This window comes from Dendrobates tinctorius, unplaced genomic scaffold (assembly GCF_039654945.1).
Source record: "Dendrobates tinctorius isolate UK_male_01 unplaced genomic scaffold, ASM3965494v1 ptg000112l, whole genome shotgun sequence".
NCBI classification, from domain to species: domain Eukaryota; kingdom Metazoa; phylum Chordata; class Amphibia; order Anura; family Dendrobatidae; genus Dendrobates; species Dendrobates tinctorius.
The window spans coordinates 1530001-1548672 of record NW_027361780.1 but is presented as its reverse complement, the minus strand read 5'-3'; the positions used below and the strand labels follow the sequence as shown (position 1 = coordinate 1548672).

At 47.1% G+C, this 18672-nt stretch overlaps 1 protein-coding gene across 3 annotated transcripts in view; it reads left to right on the top strand.

The window, feature by feature from the left end:
• NF1 (neurofibromin 1) overlaps positions 1 to 18672 on the top strand; it is a 419128-nt gene that overhangs the window by 68998 nt on the left and 331458 nt on the right. For 2 of the 3 annotated variants that reach the window (XM_073589728.1, XM_073589727.1), the window contains exons 12-13: positions 444 to 566; positions 17952 to 18086. In XM_073589728.1, the coding sequence (XP_073445829.1) occupies positions 444 to 566; positions 17952 to 18086 (258 nt within the window). Of the gene's footprint in view, positions 1 to 443; positions 567 to 17930; positions 18087 to 18672 lie in introns of all 3 variants that reach the window. The other variant, XM_073589726.1, reaches the window with a different exon arrangement.

Genomic DNA, 18672 nt, shown 5'->3' with positions numbered 1-18672 from the left:
GCAGCGCCAGTATCCGTATCGGAATTCAGCCTCCTGCAGTTTCCATAGCGGCATTAATGATCTCACTGTAAGGAAGCTTTTAGGGTAATAGGACACCACAGGAAGTAATCCTACCGCAGGCACAGAAGGCTTTGCCGGCAGAATGCTCACACCATTGTATTCAATAGCACTGACTCAGCAGCCTGGTAACTGTCATCAATGACACGAATTCTCTGGTGCCTAGCAGCTGATACCATAGCCTGCACTGTCACATGGGCCAGCTTTAACCACTTTACTGCTGGAATAAATTCCAAATGTTAGAAAATACACAATATCGGCATACAGTCAAATAGAGTAAACCTAATGAATGGGTTTAGTAGATGAAGCCCCACTGAAGTTAAAGGAATGACCTTAATTTTTCTGAAATTCTTGTAACCCATTTTCGTCTAACTTTTTCCTTGCAGTCTGCCCTGGACTGGTGGCCGAAGATCGATGCTGTGTACTGCTACTCAGGAGAACTCCGCAGCATGTTTGCTGAAACGCTCAGAATTGTCATGCAGTTACATACAGCAAACCGTCTGACGCCGGTAACGTTTGGAATTTGTGTGTGGGTTTGTTTTTGTGTTTGGAGCCTTCGTTACATATCCTTTCTCATTGGTCATCTCTCCTTGACTCATTATCGTATCACTAAAAAAGTGCACTATTTATTTTATGCAACAGACACCTCTTTTCATGCTTTTTATGGTTTTATTTTAATGGTGCAGGTTTATAAAATTTTGGCATTGTGTTATTTGTTCCCATTTGTACATTTTTGTTTGCATCAAAGTATATTGTTTTTTGTTTTTTTTTTTTCTTTAAAGCATTAATCTAGTATTCCAGTATCTTATCACTATTTTTGGAATACTGCTGGATTCTGGAGATTTTGCATATTTTACATTTATTTTTTTATTCCAGTCATATGGTTTAGCTGTATTGTCTAGTTATTTTAGGCTGTTGGAGAGTACAACAGAATCTCTATTAAAGCTTAGTTCAATTGTATCCAATTAACATGGCAATAAGTGGGTGATCTAATTGTCTCTTCTCTACGTTAAGACCAGTTTCACATGAGTGTATTACTAACTGATTCGTATTGCAGCCAAATTTTCCCTTCACCCATGACAGCACCACCTGAGAGGGATCCCGCCCGCCAGGACAGGAACCTACTGAGATCTAAGGGGAGGCACCTCTCCCCCGCTCCAGTTGGGTTCCTGTCCTGGAAGGAACCCCACTGTCTGTGGTGCCTATCATGGGCGAAGAAGAAAAAAAAATAAGGAACCCAGCCCCGTCCCGGCGCGGGAAGAACAGGTGTCTTACCTGTAGCGCTGGCCGTCGGGTGCTGGATGCACAGTCCCCGGGCCCTCCGGGGTTTGTGTGGGCGCTGGTGGGATCCCAGGTGGCTGCGAGAAGCCCCCACCGCGCCGCCCTCCCCTCGCGCGCGCCACATCTCGATCCCCGCGGCATCTGACAGGGGTGAGACGCGGGCGCTTTCCGACCACTGACATCAGCGGCGCAGAGGATTGTAGGTGCGCCCGCTGACGTCAGCACCAGGCGATGGTGTCATGGCGCCCAGTGCGATGCCGGTCGGCTTTTTCTGAAGGCGGTCGCAGGGGAGAGGGGAGACAGCTGATCGGAGGCCACTCACAGGACGGAGGCATATTTAAACGAGGCATTGCGGCGGGGCAGACGGTGCAACGATGGAGTCGGAGCAGGAGAGGTCCTTGTCTCTGACGCCCTCACAGCCCTCCGGCCGCAAACATGGAAGCCGCCCCAGCCGCAGGTCGGGAGAATCCTCGAGATTCAGAGAGCACAGGTCACGTGCTCCGACGCAGCCTCCGAGTCCGGTACCCTTGATTGCGGGTGGTGAGTGATCTTCGTGAAAGCTAGAATTTGTGTTAATAGGGTTTCCCTGTCTATGTTTGACCTTGTAGGAAAGGCCCAAGAAAGCAGGAAGCAAGAAAAATAATAGGGACTGCGCCATATGCAAAGCGGCCCTAACAAGAGACTGGCAGAAAGACCTCTGTGCCAGTTGTATTCAGCGTACTATGCGGAGGAAGCGCCTAGTTTTGCGGCTAATCTGATATTAGCCCTTAGGTCGGAGATGGAGGGTTCAATTAAGACCCTATTGAAAAAAAGGAGGAAGAGTAGAAAGGATCCCCCTAGTTCTTCCTCAAATTCCTCTTCGGCCTCGACCCAGTCGGAACAGGCCTCCTCATCAGACTCCTCAGACAGTGACACAGGGGGTAAGCCATATTTTCCCGTGGAAGACACAGATGCCCTCCTAAAGGCCATTAGGACAGCAATGGGCCTACAGGAAGAGAAAACTACGAAAACCCTAGAAGATGTTATGTTTGGGGGTCTCCAGGAGAGGAAAAAGCGTACCTTTCCGGTGAACGAAAAGGTTCAGGCGCTTATAGAGAGAGAATGGAGGAAACCCGAAAAATCAGGGGCTCTTCCCAACACCTCTAAAAGGCGATACCCCTTTGAGCACAAAGACGCAGAGATATGGGACAAAGTCCCAAAAATAGACGCAGCAGTATCAAGGTCTTCTAAAAAATCAGCCCTGCCCCTGGAAGATTCAGGGGTTCTTTGAGACCCACTAGATAAGAAGGCAGACTCAAATCTGACGCATGCATTGGAGGCAACAGCAGGAGGACTAAAGCCGGCGATAACGGGCACCTGCACGGCACGCTCCCTCATGATCTGGCTGCAGCAGTTGGAAGAAAAATTAGCATCAAGGGTCCCAAGAGAGAAAATATTGGCAGATATGTATCTCTTGTATGGGGCAGCAGCCTTTTTAGCGGACACCTCGGCGGATTCTATAAGGTTAACGGCCAGAGCAGCAAATTTATCAAATGCTGCTAGGCGAGCACTTTGGCTTAAAGGCTGTCCGTGTGACCTGCAATCTAAGGCTAAGCTGTGCTCTCTCCCCTGTGATGGGAGATTCTTATTCGGAAAGAACTTGGACGACATCCTGGAAAAAGCAAGCGATAGGGAAAAAGGCTTTCCCAGGTTCCCAACAGAGGAGAGGAGACAGCCCTTTCGGAGGCACGGAAGGTTCAATAGGGGGCGTCCTCTGGCCGATAGACGGAGATGGGAGGACAAAAGGAAAAAGGAGTCAGGCTTTGTTTGGTGGAGGTACCTCCACCTCCAAAAAATCACCACAATGATGCCAGTATTCCAGTGGGGGGGTGGGGGTGGGGGGGGGTGGGAGATTGGCACTCTTTTCCCAGGCCTGGGAAAAGATCTCCTCCAATACCTGGATCCTAAGCGTCTTCAGAGAAGGCCTGAAAATCCCCTTTGTTCACCAACCGAAACCAGTGTTCGTAGTTACCCCCTTCAAAAGAGCGGCCGAAGAACAATTGGCCTTGGAAGCAGAGATCCTGAACCTAATAGACAAACAGGTCCTTTACGATGTCCCAGACACACAGAAGGGAAGGGGGTTTTATTCACCACTTTTTTTTGATCAAGAAACCAGACCAATCATTCAGGACAATTACAAACCTCAGAGGACTCAATCGGTGGATAAGGAATCGGACCTTCAAGATGGAGCCGGTGACGACGGCCATAAAGCTACTACATCAAGACTGCTTTATGGCTGTAGTCGATCTGAAGGACGCATATTATCATATCCCTATCCATCCAGATTACCAAAAATATTTGAGGGTAGCACTTTATATCCAAGGCGTACTGAAGCATTTCCAGTTCACAGTTCTTCCGTTTGGTATATCCATAGCCCCGAGAGTTTTCACCAAGGTCATAGCGGAGGTAACAGCTTTCCTTCGCATTCAAGATAGACATAATACCCTATCTGGACGATTTCCTCATAGCAGGCAACTCCGAGGACCAATGTACTGCGCAGTTAAGCCAGGTGACCGACACCTTACAAGAATTAGGGTGGATAATAAATTTCAAAAAATCAAAGCTACAACCCCTAAAGCAACAGACCTTCCTAGGATTTATCCTGGATTCAGAACAGCAGGTGTGTCTGCTTCCGGAGGCCAAAAAAGAGAAGGTGCGGAACATGGCCTTGTCAGCCCGAGACCAGCCTCAGATGACGTTGAGGAAAGCGATGTCTCTACTAGGCACTCTGACGTCCTGTATTCCTGTGGTCAGGTGGGCTCAATTTAATACCCGTCAACTCCAGTGGGAGATACTAGCAGCGCAAAGATCGCTAGGAGGGCGTTTAGAAGGAGGTCTAGAGCTTTCACTACAGACCAGAGACTCTCTCAACTGGTGGCTGGACAGTACAAATTTGGCCGCAGGAATACCTTGGGACAAACAGGCGACAGATCTAATCCTAACGGACGCAAGCTCCCTGGGGTGGGGGGCGCACCTAAGGGGTCACGTAGGCCAGGGGTCCTGGACACCTCAAGAAAAGAGGGCATCCTCCAATCTCAGAGAATTATGGGCTGTGAACAAAGCCCTAACCCACTTCCTTCCCCTACTCAGGGGTCGCAAGGTCCGCATCATGTCAGACAACAAAGTTACGGTGGCATACATCAACCACCAAGGGGGGACAAAATCATACTCCCTCATGAAAGCAGCAGACGACATCCTGGGCAAGGCGGAGCAACACTTACACTCCTTAACAGCCTTACACATAAAAGGGGCAGAAAACATAGAGGCCGATTTTCTAAGTCGCAATACCCTGAAGCAGGGAGAATGGGTCCTAAATCTGTCCATTTTTCAAAAGATAACTCAGCTTTGGGGTGAACCAGTGATAGACCTCTTTGCCAACAGACACAACAGGCAAACACAAAGGTTTTGCTCCCTAAACCCAAGGGAAGATCCATGGGCAGTGGACTCTGCATATTCAGTGGGACTTCAAGTTGGCCTATGCGTTCCCCCCCAGTCGCTCTGATCCCAACAGTGGTCAAAAAGATCAGGACCGATCAAGCCAGAGTAATTCTGATAGCCCCATTTTGGCCAAAAAGGCCCTGGTTTGCTCTACTGCGGAGAATGTCCGTCTCCGATCCATGGGTTTTGCCAGAGATCCCGGACCTCCTAGCCCAGGGCCCGATATTCCACGCGCAAGTCAAGGGATTCCATCTGACGGCGTGGAATTTGAAAGGTCGCTTTTAAGGGGTAAAGGGTTCTCCCCGGGGTTGGTAGCCACCCTGCTCAAAAGTAGGAAACCGGTGACAACTAACATCTACGGCAGAACATGGAATAAATTCCTACAGTTCCTAGGCAAGCCGTTAGAACAAGAACCCCCGATTAGTGCCATCTTAGAGTTTTTGCAAGCAGGTTTACAGCTAGGGTTAGCGGTAAATACACTTAAGGTTCATGTGTCTGCACTAGGGGCACTCTATAACTGCAACTTGGCAGCAAATAGATGGATAGCCAGATTCATCAAATCATGTCATAGGGCTAAACCTATTCCAATACCCAGGATAGCTCCATGGGATTTAAACCTAGTACTGGAGGCCCTCACAAAAGAACCATATGAACCATTAAATCAGCTCCCTGTAAAATTTCTGACCCTAAAAACAAATCATTTTAGTGGCCCTTCAGCCCGTAGAATAAGCGACCTGCAGGCTCCTCTCAGTAAATCCACCCTATACACAAGTTTTTCAAGACAGGGTGGTGCTAACAGACCCCACTTATCTGCCTAAGGTAGCGTCGGATTTCCATCGGGGTCAAGAGATTATCCTCCCATCCTTCTGTGATAATCCAAAGAATCCAGGGGAAGAAAGGTTCCATAGTTTGGACGTTAAGAGAGCCCTGCTAGAATAAATATCTGTCACCAGCCAGTGGAGGAAGTCCCAGTCCCTATTCTTTGCTTTTCAGGGTGCCAGGAAAGGCTATGGGGTTTCAAAAGGGACTATTGCTAGATGGATTAGGGAAGCCATTAGTGTAGCCTACTCAGCTAGTGGTATCCCGATTCCTGACTGCATCAAGGCTCATTCCACCAGAGCCGTGGCGACCTCCTGGGCTGAGAAAGCAGAGGTATCGATTGAACAGATTTGTAAGGCCGCTATCTGGGCCTCACCTTCCACCTTCTTTAAGCACTATAGATTAAATCTATCCTCCTATGCTGACTTAACCTTTGGTAGAAGGGTGCTGCAAGCGGTGGTCCCTCCCTAAGGTATCTCGAAGTCTCCAAAAGTGTCTCAGGTGGTGCTGTCATGGGTGAAGGGAAAACCACCATGGTTACTTACCGGTAGCAGTTTTTTCCGGAACCCATGACAGCACCCGTATATTCCCCCCCTTTTCACTGTATGGGTGTGCACGTTTAGTAGGGTGCATTTGTGTGATGTGGTGTTGGATTAACATGTTACTAACCGGGAAGTCCTCTCAATGCTCTGTAACCCAACTGGAGCGGGGGAGAGGTGCCGCCCCTTATATCTCAGTAGGTTCCTGTCCTGGCGGGGCGGATCCCTCTCAGGTGGTGCTGTCATGGGTTCCGGAAAAACCGGCTACCGGTAAGTAACCATGGTGGTTTCCTGCAAAAGGTTCGGGTGGCATGCATCATCTATCGGGTTAGGGCAGCTGCCTTTCCCAACTTCCCCATACAGACACCCAGCTTGCTCCTGTGTTCTCAGAGAGCCAGAATCAATTGAAAGTTACCTATCTCTCAGCCAAGAAAAAGAATCGGGCAATGAATTCCCACAACCAAATCGGGGGAGAGTCAGGAGGCCCTTATACAGATGGTTGTGCAATCCTGCTAAAATCGGCAGGTGTTTTTTTTTTTTTTTTTTTGTGTATGTGGACCTTTAATTTGAGTCATTAGACATGTGATTGAGCCCAGTCTTCGGCTATTTTCCCCCATTCCAGTTGTAGCAGCACTTTGGATGCAGTGTATTTTCGCTGCCGTCTATTGAATGCAGGTGAATCCGCATGTGTTCACTGAACCGAGCGTATTTACCGCATCCAATACATTCTATTGATGGAATTTCTTTTTCGGAGAATAACGTCTTCACAAGAGAAATTGTCATGCCCACGGTCTTGAAAGATGCTCCACATGTCAGTCTCAGCAGGTAATCCTCAGGCGCCTGTGCATGCATAGTGGGCATGAGATTTCTAGAAATCCCATCCACTATGCTGCAACATCTGGGTGAAAGCGGCAGCAGTTCCTGAACATGGGAATATACCCACAAAGGATGGACATGCTGCGGATTTAACCGTACAGCAAATCCTGAAAGGAAAATTACAGATTGTGTGCACAGCACTTCACGATTCTTATTTACTTTGCTGGCATAAGCATTCCCTAGCGGTTTTGGACCGATTCTGCTCGGAAAAATGCATAAAAAGTGCACCGAGTGCACACTGCGTTAAGGGAGTAATTACACCTGTGTGAAACTGGTTTAATCCAGTGCTGGTTCAATGATATGTCAGACTTGTTAGGCAAATTGTTGTTAGCAACCAGATGGTCTGACACAATTGTACTGACTGCGGAGATGAAAAGCCATTCAGCAACGGTCATTTTCTTTTTTTTTTTTTTTTGCTGGTCGAAGGCGATCCTCTTTAGTTGCTAACCTTTCCATAGATTTAATGTTATTGACATGTAGGATAGTGTTGGTGTGAGTGCTGAATGTGGCTACTGTCATTGATTGGTGGTGCTTTGTCTTCTGCTTGCTTTGTTTTTATTGGCTGCTGTCGGTCACATGATCAGATGCCAACCAGTCACAGTTTTGCATGGCAGTGGGCTTCTGTTGCTGTAAGTATGACTCATTGTAACTACCGCAGAAAAGGCTTTTGATTTGGTGTGACTTTTCTGTGTATAGTTACCCCGATAATCACGTCATTACATTTCAGATATAACCAGTAGCATGTCTTCTCTACTAGTGGTGTACTACAATTAGGCCGATTGTTACTGTCGGTAGTCTAGGAACACTGTACTTTGTTCTGTCGCTGCACACACGTCTTCATGAACATTGCCTCACTTCATTTCTCAGTTTTATTTCGTCTTATAACTTTGGAAGTTTTTTGATTCTGTTCACTGACTACTAGCCGCTCCATATTTAGTGACTACTGACTATTAAATGGTGTATTAAAAAGAACCTGTCACTATGAAAATGCCCTCCAATCTGCAGGCACTATGTTATAGAGCATGGCGAGAGGAGTAAATATATCGATTTGTGAGAAAATATTAAGTGTAACCAGTGATTTTAAGGGAACCTGTCACCACAATTTTTGGCCTACTAGGTAAAAATATCATTTGAGTGTGTCAGCTATGCGTTCCACAACTAGTTCTGAAACCCCCTGACTCCCCATGTATCAACCATAAAAACCTTTTTTTCTCCTTCGTCTCATTGGGGGACACAGGTACTGTGGGTGTATTCTACCGCCATCTGAAGGCTGATGCTAGGCAAACAACACAAGGTTAGCTCCTCCCCCGCCGTATACACCCTCGCCCTGATTGCGGGCGGAAGCCAGTTTTTTGCTTAGTGTCTATGGAGGCACATGTCTGGTCTTTTTTCTCCAGACTTTTTTTCCATGAAGATTAGACAGGGGCAATGGATCCTATTGAAAGGGTCCGATTTCCCCAAACCATCAACGGGCGAGCACGTGTCGAGTATCGTCTCCACGTATCCTTTCCCGCACTGTGGGACAAGTCTGGGCAATTTCCCCAGAATTTATTTTAGTTTGTTTTTTTCTTTTCTTTATTTTTTCTAAGAAGATGAGACAGGGGCAATGGATCCTATTGAAAGGGTCCGATTTCCCCAAACCAACAACGGGCGAGCACGTGCGAGTGTCCCTCCACATATCCTTTCCCGCGACGTGGGACATGATGCAGGACCAAGCCCTGACCACCCCTAGGCAGAGAAACCATGGGCTATTCAGAGGCACAAGACGGTCCGAGCTGCCCCCACTGCTCCACCAACGCAAGACGGAGGTACTGCAAGGAGGCGGACGGTCCCTCTCCTCGGCTGATGCTGGACGGAGTTAGGGTGCCTCCCTCCCTTCACACCCCAAATGGGGGCAAGGATAGTGACTCGCTAATCTGGGAGGGGTCCTCCACCTCACAGGAACCTTTGGCCTGCAGGGGCCGCTCCCATGCCAGACGGGCGAAGGAAACGAACCCACACGAGGTCTCCCGGCCTATCCGGCATTGGGGAGTTCAGCATCACGCTCCCCTTCACCAGCGAGCGGGAGCGGGCACAGTTTGGATCGTGACTCAGACGAGCCACTTGATCTAGGTACCCCGGGGTGCCGGGAGACGGTGGACAGCCTCATTGAAGCTGTCAATCAGACCCTGGGAATTGAAGATAGTGCTACCTTGGCCGCGGGCCAGGCAACCGCATAGTGTTTGGCACTCACCCAGAATTTGAGGACATAGTGCAGTGCCACAGAGAACGCCCAGATAGGCGCTTCTCGGGCCAGAAGACTATAGAGGCAAGATACCCATTTGCCCCGGAACTCTGTAAGAAATGGGCGGAATCCCCAGTGGTGGACTCGCCAGTGTCGCGCCTGGCCTCGAAGTCTTTGTTGTCGGTGCCTCATGGCTTGTCCATTAAGGACCCCACGGATCGGCTCATAGAGAGCTTGGCGCGATCAGTTTTTGAGGCATCAGGGTCGGCGCTCGCCCCCTCGTTCGCAGCGACGTGGGTAGCCAAAGCCATGATGTCATGGTCAGAGTCTTTGAATAAGGCCTTGCAGGATAGAGGCCTACCTGCGGAGGTGTCTGAGGTCGCAAGTCAGATTGCTATGGCTGGATACTACTTAATGCTTCTTTGGATGCGGCTAATTGTGCGGCATTTGCAGCTGCTACCGGTAGCCATTAGGAGAGCCCTCTGGTTGAAGACTTGGCGAGCCGATTCAATTTCCAAGAAGTCCTTGACTTCCTTGCCCTATCGGGGAAGGCCGCCTGTTCGGGGAGAAGTTGGATCAGCTCATCTCCGACGCGACAGGAGGAAAAATCAGCTTCCTCCCGCAGCAAAAGGTGAAACAGCCTTTTCGCCAGGTCCCGACGGATTTTCGAGCCTTTCGCAACACCGGATGGATGGCAGCAGCCAGTTCGGCCGGCCCACCTCGCTCCAACCAGGATAGGGAGCGACAGGTCTCATATAGACCCATTCCGGTGGGAAGGATGCGCGCTCGCCAGCCCTGGTCGAGAGGAGCCAGGGCCCAGAGACCCTCAGCCAAATGACTCGGAGCCCTTGGTAGGCGACATCAGCAGGGTGGACTGCTGCCTGCTCTTTTTTCGTCATATCTGGGCCGAGGTAGCACACGACTTATGGGTGGCGGAACTGGTGACTTCAGGGTACAAAATAGAGTTCATCAGGTACCCTCCAACACTGTTTTTTCTCTCCTGACTTCCCAAGGTGAAGCCCCTGGCAAAGGCGCTGCTAGGGGCCATCAATTCACTCCAAAACAACGGAGTCATTGTTCCCGTACCAGAGCACGAGAAAGCTCAGGGTTTTTATTCCAATCTGTTCGCGGTCCCCAAAAAGGACGGGACAGTCAGGCCGCTTTTGGACCTGAAGCTCCTAAACAGGTTCATCAGGGTCAAACATTTCAGGATGGAATCTCTCCGCTCAGTTATATCAGCCATGGAGCAGGGAGAGTACTTGGCCTCGATCGACATCCAGGATGCCTACTTGCACATTCCCATTTTTCCCTTGCACCAAAAGTTTCTTCGGTTCGCCATCAATGGTCGACACTTTCAATTCGCAGCACTCCCTTTCGGGATAGCCACCGTCCCCAGAGTGTTCACAAAGGTAATGGCAGTCGTAATGGCCGTCTTACACTTGGGGGGCATAGTCGTCTTGCCATACTTAGATGACCTCTTGGTGAAGGGTTCCTCATTTCGGGCATGCAAGGAGAATGTCAGCATTACGCTGGATGCAATCTCCCGCTAATGTTGGTTGGTCAACAGGAAGAAATCATCTCTGGTCCCAGCTCGGAGGATTGTTTTTCTGGGAATGATCTTCGATACCTCCCAAGGGTTGGTAATTCTCCCTCGAAACAAAGCCCTAGTGCTCCGGCAAGGAGTCCAGAAGCTCCAGCAGCCGGTCCCTCATACCATTCGGTTTGGGATGAGGATACTAGGGAAGATGGTGGCAGCAATGGAAGCAATTCCGTTTGCCATATTTCATCTTCGACCCCTACAGCACGCTCTCTAGTCAGCATGGGACAAGAACCCGTTCACTCTCGATCAGCGGTGCCGGCTGTCCTCTCAGGTCAGGTAATCACTAGAGTGGTGGACGAACAGATCCTCCCTTCTTCAGGGAAAACCGTTTCCCCCAGACTACTGGCTAGTCACGACCGACGCCAGTCTCCTCGGCTGGGGAGCAGTTTTTCGCCACCACACGGCCCAGGGCCAGTGGTCGCAACAGGAAGCTCGTCTCCCGATCAACTTATTGGAAATACGAGCGATCTGGCAGGCGCTGCAGCATTTTCAGCACCTCCTAGCAGGACGGCCCATTCGGATACAGTCAGACAACGCCACGGCGGTGGCTTATGTAAATCATCAGGGGGGCACGCGCAGCAGGGCAACCATGCGCAACCATGCGCGAGATAGCACGTGTGCTTCATTGGGCCGAGAAGAACCAGTCGTTAATATCGGCAGTCTACATCCCAGGCATAGAAAATTGGGCAGCGGACTTCCTCAGCCGACAAGAGGTCGTGGCTGGGAAATGGGCCCTCCACCCCGAGGTCTTCCAGCAAATTTGCCAACGGTGGGGAACACCGGATGTGAATCTGATGGCGTCCTGAATGAACGCCAAGGTGCCTGTGTTCGTCGCTCGGTCGCGAGACCCACGAGCGTTCGGGGTGGATGCGTTGGTCCTACCATGGAACCAGTTTCACCTTTCATACCTGTTGCCCCGTTGCCATTGCTTCCGAGGGTCGTCAGGAAGATCAAAACGGGGGGTCCCAGCAATTCTGCTGGCACCAGACTGGCCCCGTCGGGCGTGATACGCAGATCTTGTGCGGCTACTCACCGACGTCCCATGGCGACTGCCAGAGCGCCCAGATCTACTGCACCAGGGGCCGATCTTTCACCCGAACTCTGGGGCCCTGTGTTTGACGGCATGACCGTTGAATCTTGGATTCTAACTCAAGCAGGGTTTGAGCATGAGGTGGTCGCTACAGTGTTAGCACCAGGAAACCGACCTCGGCGAAAATCACCACCACACCTGGAAAGTTTTCTTCACTTGGTGCCGAGAGCGGGGTCGTTCGCCCCTGACATTCTCTATTCCCAACATCTTGGCTTTTCTTCAATCAAGCCTAGACTTAGGGCTGTCCCCGAGCTCCCTTAGGAGATAGATATCGGCGTTGTCCGTCCTTTTCCAGCGAAAGATTGCTACTAATATGCAGGTAAAGACTTTCATCCAGGGAGTCTCTTATCTAGTACCTCCCTATAAAGCGCCGATAGACACATGGGACCTTAACCTGGTTCTCAGTGTTCTGCAGGAAGCGCCTTTTGAGCCGCTACAGGATATTTCCTTATCGCTCCTCTCTTGGAAGGTGGTATTTTTGGTAGCCATTACCTCCGTTAGGCGAGTTTCAGAGTTGGCAGCGCTGTCTTGCCGAGCTCCTTTTCTCATTTTCCACAAGGGTAAATTGGTGCTTAGACCAGCTCCCCCCCCTTTTCTGCCGAAAGTCGTGTCCTCATTCCACATTAATGAGGATATTGTCTTGCCCTCGTTCTGTCTGGCACCGGTGCATCGCGTAGAAAAGGCTCTTCACGCGCTGGACCTGGTGAGAGCACTCAGGAGGTACGTGTCGCGGACGGCACCTTTTCGCTAGACAGATTCGCTGTTCGTGCTCCCTGAAGGGCGCAGGAGGGGACTTGCTGCCTCAAGATCGACCATAGCCAGATGGATCTGTTTAACAATTCAGGAGGCCTATCGCATTAGAGGTGCGCCGGTTCCATCAGGGATCAAAGCACATTCTACTTGGGCGCTTCGGCATCAGGCTTCGGCGGAACAGGTATGCAAAGCAGCAACCTGGTCCAGCCTGCACACGTTTACTAAACATTACAATGTCCATACTCGGGCTTCGGCGGATGCAAGCCTGGGTAGAAGGATTCTCCAAGCAGCGGTGGAGCACCTTTAAAGAAGAGGTGCATGTAGCTTGGATCGGTGAGTCAATCTCCCACCCAGGGACTGCTTTAGGACGTCCCACAGTACCTGTGTCCCCCAATGAGACAAAGGAGAAACATGGATTTTTGTGAGTACTCACCATAAAATCCTTTTCTCCGAGACGCTCATTGTGGGACACAGCACCCACCTGGTTAGCCAAGTTGGCTCTAGTTTATTTAATTAGTGTGTATTTCTTTTGTGAATATCAGGGTGGTTTTTCCTTGCCAGACGTATTGTTTTCTGCATTAAGGCTGATTGTTATTGTTCTCCTACTGCTTTTGCACTAAACTGGCTTCCGACCGCAATCAGGGCGAGGGTGTATACGGCGGGGAAGGAGCTAACCTTGTGGTGTTTGCCTAGTGTCAGCCTCCAGATGGCGGTAGCATACACCCACAGTGCCTGTGTCCCCCAATGAGCGTCTCGGAGCAAAGGATTTTACGGTGAATACTCACAAAAATCCATGTATTTGTCCCATGCGTGCGCAGTATGCTTTGCCCAACTGAGGGCAAATTCGAAAATCAGTAGTGCACATGCGTCGGCATGCGCAGTTGTTTGTCTCGGAAGTATTTCGCGGCCATGCACACTACTGATTTTCGGCTTGGTCCTCAGTTTGGCAAAGCATATTGCGCACGCGCGAGGTCACATTTCAATGCGCACGCACAAAATATGTACATGATCTGCAATCTTCACAGCGAAGAATGCACAGCAAGCCGAGGAGGAAGGCGTGACGGAACAGACGCAACACCCATTGGACCGAACAGATTAACATACAGCGCGGGACAAATACAAAAGGTTTTTAGGCGTGATACATGGGGACTCGGGGTTTCCGAACTAGTTGTGGAACACATAGCTGACACTCAAATAATATTTTTACCTAGTAGGCCAAAAATGTGGTGACAGCTTCCCTTTAATCATTTAATCCTTTGCTCTTTCTGGGATGTTTGGTCCCGTGGATGGTCCCATCAGTGACTGTCAGCTAGCCTCTCTATGTAAAATTATACAAAGAAAGCTTTCAGTCACTGATGGGACCGCCCACTAGACCGAAAATCCCAGAAGGAGCAGAGGTTTATGTGATTAAAACACAAATTATTTTGAATCTTTTCTCACAAAACTTTATATCAGTCTGCTTATCTCCACCTTGCTCTATATCATGGTGTCTGCCGATAGTATTGCAATTTCTTAGTGGTAATTTCCCCTTTAAATTAATAGTATTTTATATTTGTCCCATAAACAACATTTTTTACCCATTTACAGCATACATATATGATCCCTGGGGGTTTGGTTGCTAGGACTTTTGCCAAACCAAAAGCGATATCACATAGTCCCCGTGTTAATGAAGCGGTATCGAGCTTTTGTGATCAGTACTCCATTTGCTGTTAATATGGCTTGTGGGTCCCAGAGATATATCACATCTCCTGTGTAAAGGTGATACATGTTGTTTTTGGGACAACCCCTGTAAGCACAAATGGTAAAACCAATAAACTGCTTTATACCTAATGCAAGGGAGAGAAAACATTAACGGTATTTTACCAAGTTTGGAAACTATGCCCTAACCAATGGGTGGGGAGAACTTCCCGATCGCTGGAATGCCCACCGATCCTAAAAATAGGGGCTCTTCCTTGTGAATGAGTGATCTTGCACATCTCTGTTCCAATTATTCCCCATGGAACACCTGGAGAAGGCTTAGTATATGTTGGGCTGATATTCAGCACAACAATTTAAATGGTGTGGAGGTGACAAGTGATCAATTGCCTCTCTGTTCACACAGAAGCCCTAGTTCTTGGAATTGGTGGAGAGTCCCCAGCATTCAGGAAGTTAATACTTATCCTGTGGATTAGGGGATGATTCCAAATTTAGTACAATCTGTATTGAGGCCATGGACCCATGTATTTTAAAAGCTGCCTGTTTTTGTGCAAATCTATTGCAATTAACAGTTAAAACAAAGTGGATATGACTTCATGGAAACCCATGCTAACTTTACGTTTAAAGACTGTGTAGATGAGTACATTTTTGGTTCATTTTTCTCTATAGGCTTTTTTATAAGGAGAGTGAAAAAATGTATGTAAATCAACCAAAAAAACATAATTGCATTAATAAGTGTAGAGTCCTAGTGTTTCTGCACTTAATGGGAATCTACCTGTGAGCGCAGCATGATGGAGAGCCTGATTCCTACGATGTCACTTGCTTGGCTATGTTTTGCTGCTTCAGTATAACCGGAGATTATTATTACAGTACTAGGTGTCTCATTCCTCCTAATGAATGGCTTTTTTTTAACCCCACCAGTGATTAGCAGCTTTCTGTTAATATACAGTGTTAATATACAATGTACACAGAAAGCTGCAAATTTAGTGGTGTTTGCGGGGTGATGTAGAGCTCCGTATTTGAGCTCTGCAACTGAAAAAAATCATGATTGTGTTAAAATGAAAGCATGCAGACCAGCAAGTGACACATCAGTGGAATCGGGTCTCAGCCCCTACACAATTCTGCTCTCCAATTACATAACAAAAACCTTCTGACAGATTCCCTTAAGAATTAATTGAATTTTCCCAAAAATACATATTTTTTTTTAATCTCATTAATGAGAATGCAAAAATAATACGTTTATTCATTAGCACCTTAATGGTGTTACACAAATATGACGATAATATGTGAACTCTTTGGTATGTGGGTGCGATATGTTGTATATGTTTGTGCTCTCCTAGCAGCCTTTTTGTGTCTCGCAATATGTAACGTCTATGATTTCTGTTCCTGAAATGAAAACGTTGAAATATTGATTGTTTAGCATGCTTGAGATTTTGGCGCTTTCCCACGTACAGTAAGGACTGACTGGCATTATACTTTACTAATACCCCTATTTCGTGCAGTGGCCAGTGACCACTTGTCTGAGCAGGTTTATGCTTTTTCTCTTCTCCAAAAGTTCCAGACCTCTTGCTTTTATAGACATAATAAGTCTTTAAGATGTGGGTACTTTATTTTGTGTTTTAGTTAAGGGGCTTTTCCTAGTGGAAAGTCAAAAGCACACATGCTAATACATTTATTTTACCCACTTATATAGCACTATTATAAAGCATACTGTAATAATCATCACTGTCCGCATTGGACCATTCCCTATCAGTGTGTATTTGCTACTTACTCTATGTAGCAGTTCAATCCCCAAAGGCAGATGCCAGAGTCTGACACTGCAGGGGCTGAATAGCATTATCGAGGCATATTAAAATAGCATATATAGGGTTATATTACATGCTTGTCATGTGTACATTACAGTAATGCAGTTCCTAATTTTTTCCTTCCAAAATGTGTTTTGGTTGCTGAATTGCTTACAGAATGTTTTTTTAAGCACCTCTTTAAGAATACTAAGTTTAGACAACCATCACATTCAGAAGTTCTAAATGTTCTAAAATTACAATATGCTGCCTCATGTATAATTAATTACTATATCACATCTCTCCACATTTTTTACACTTTATAGAAGGTTCGCATTAGGCTTGCTTCTTTTTTGGTCTTTATAGCTCATCCGATTTGACATCTCATTTATATTTTGGTTTATATCACATATGAAAGTATCAGATGTCTCACACAATCACAATGTTAATTGTGGATTTTTTGTTATCTTTAAAAGGTACAATCACACATGCAAAATTTCCACTGCTGATTTTGCTGCCAATCCACATCAAATTTGCAAATAAATCCGTGTGTTAAATGGAGATAGCGATGCGGTCTGCCTCCGATTTCAGCTAAAGTATTGGAATGTGTGTCGTCTGCAGAAAAAAATTGCAGCATAAAATTTACTTGCTGTGGAATTAAAGTGTTCCACTTGTCAATTTCTGCTGTTTTTCCCAGCCTATGAATGAGATTTGATTTACCGTAAATTTTATTCACTTTCCTCCCACAAATCAAGACCAAAATTGCTGCAGACTGCAGTCACCGATGCCTCTACCTTGTGCCAGTCATTACACTGGCTACCCATCCACTCCAGAATTCAGTATAAACTTATTACCCTCACCCACAAAGCCCTCCATGGCTCAGCACCACCCTACATCTCCTCCCTTGTTTCAGTATATCACCCTACCCGCACCCTCCGTTCTGCTGATGACCTGAGGTTAGCATCCTCAATAATCAGAACCTCCCCCTCCCGTCTCCAAGACTATACACGTGCTGCGCCAATTCTTTGGAATGCACTTCCCAGGTCAATACGATTAGTCCCCAATCACCAAAATTTTAAGCGTGCCCTGAAAATGCATTTATTCACACTTGCCTACCGCCTCAACACATTAACCTAATCTATCCCTGTGTGGCACAGTCAAAAGTTTTACCATAACCAGATTCCCCGCATCATGTTCCCACATGCTTTATGCATCCATTAGCCCTCTGTGTTTGTACTGTTACACACTTAACATTATGGCTGGTCCATACAATCAGGGCAACTGTTACCACCCACCTTTCGTGTCTACCTCTTTCCTCATAGACTGTAAGCTTGCGAGCAGGGCCCTCATTCCTCTTGGTATTTGTTATAATCTATGTGACTATTGTTATGCTGTAATGTCTATTGTCTGTACAAATCCCCTCTGAAATGTAAAGTGCTGCGGAATATGTTGGCGCTATAGAAACAAAATTTATTATTATATTATGTAGTCTGTCAGCTGACCTGATACATTTAGGATAATTGCCAAGCTTCCTTATATCATCTGATGAGAAGCCTCATTGACCACTAGTAATTTTACTATGTGTAAATGTTCCGTGTTGATGCACAAAGCTCCTGTCTGTAGGGAAGGATTGCAATCCTCTGGTCTATCTTTGTTGTGCAGTCGACAGAATGATGGATTATATATTTCCCAGTCTCTTTCTACTAAATGTATAGTTTATCATTTCTTCTATTGACAGTATACTGGAATTTTTCCTCAGAGTCTTACATTTAAAGAGAAAATGCCATACCTTAAATTTAAAGAGAAGCCCACAGATCTGGAGACCAGAAGTTATAAGTACTTGTTGTTGTCTATGGTCAAACTCATCCATGGGGACCCAAAGCTGCTTTTGTATGTAAGTAAAGTGTATTGGCCATTTAATGTACCTTTGTCCAGGTATCTTGAGGATTCTGAGGAGTGTCATTCTGTAATGGATATAGAGGGCCGGCCACCATTCTTCACAAGTCTGTCTTAGTAAATTGTTGCAATCTCCCATTAAATGGAAGCTGAACTTTCAGTAATATTTGCATACATTTATAGTGCAATCAAATTAAGAAAATGTTTAATGTATCTTAGAGATAAATGTTTCTTTCTACACTTATGAGCCACTTCTTCCCCTACTTCCTCCTGAACTCACCATTTACTGAGAAAAATTAGCTCAACTCCATTTTGCTCACGAGGTGTCAGACTTCACAGCAAAAGTCTATGGATAGGGAGGAGGAGAATAGTAGTGTGAAAAGCTGAGAGGCTGAAAATTCTTACTTGATCCTGGCTATGTTCTGCCAAAGGGAAGAGGAATCCCTTACTGTATTTTCAGTGTATGGGAGACACCATCGCAGCTCATTTTTTTTTTTCCATCAGCACAGAGACGACTGTAAATTAAAGCGAGCGTCTGCTGAGGAGGGAAAACTCTTTAAAAAAAAAAAAAAAAAACCAGGATA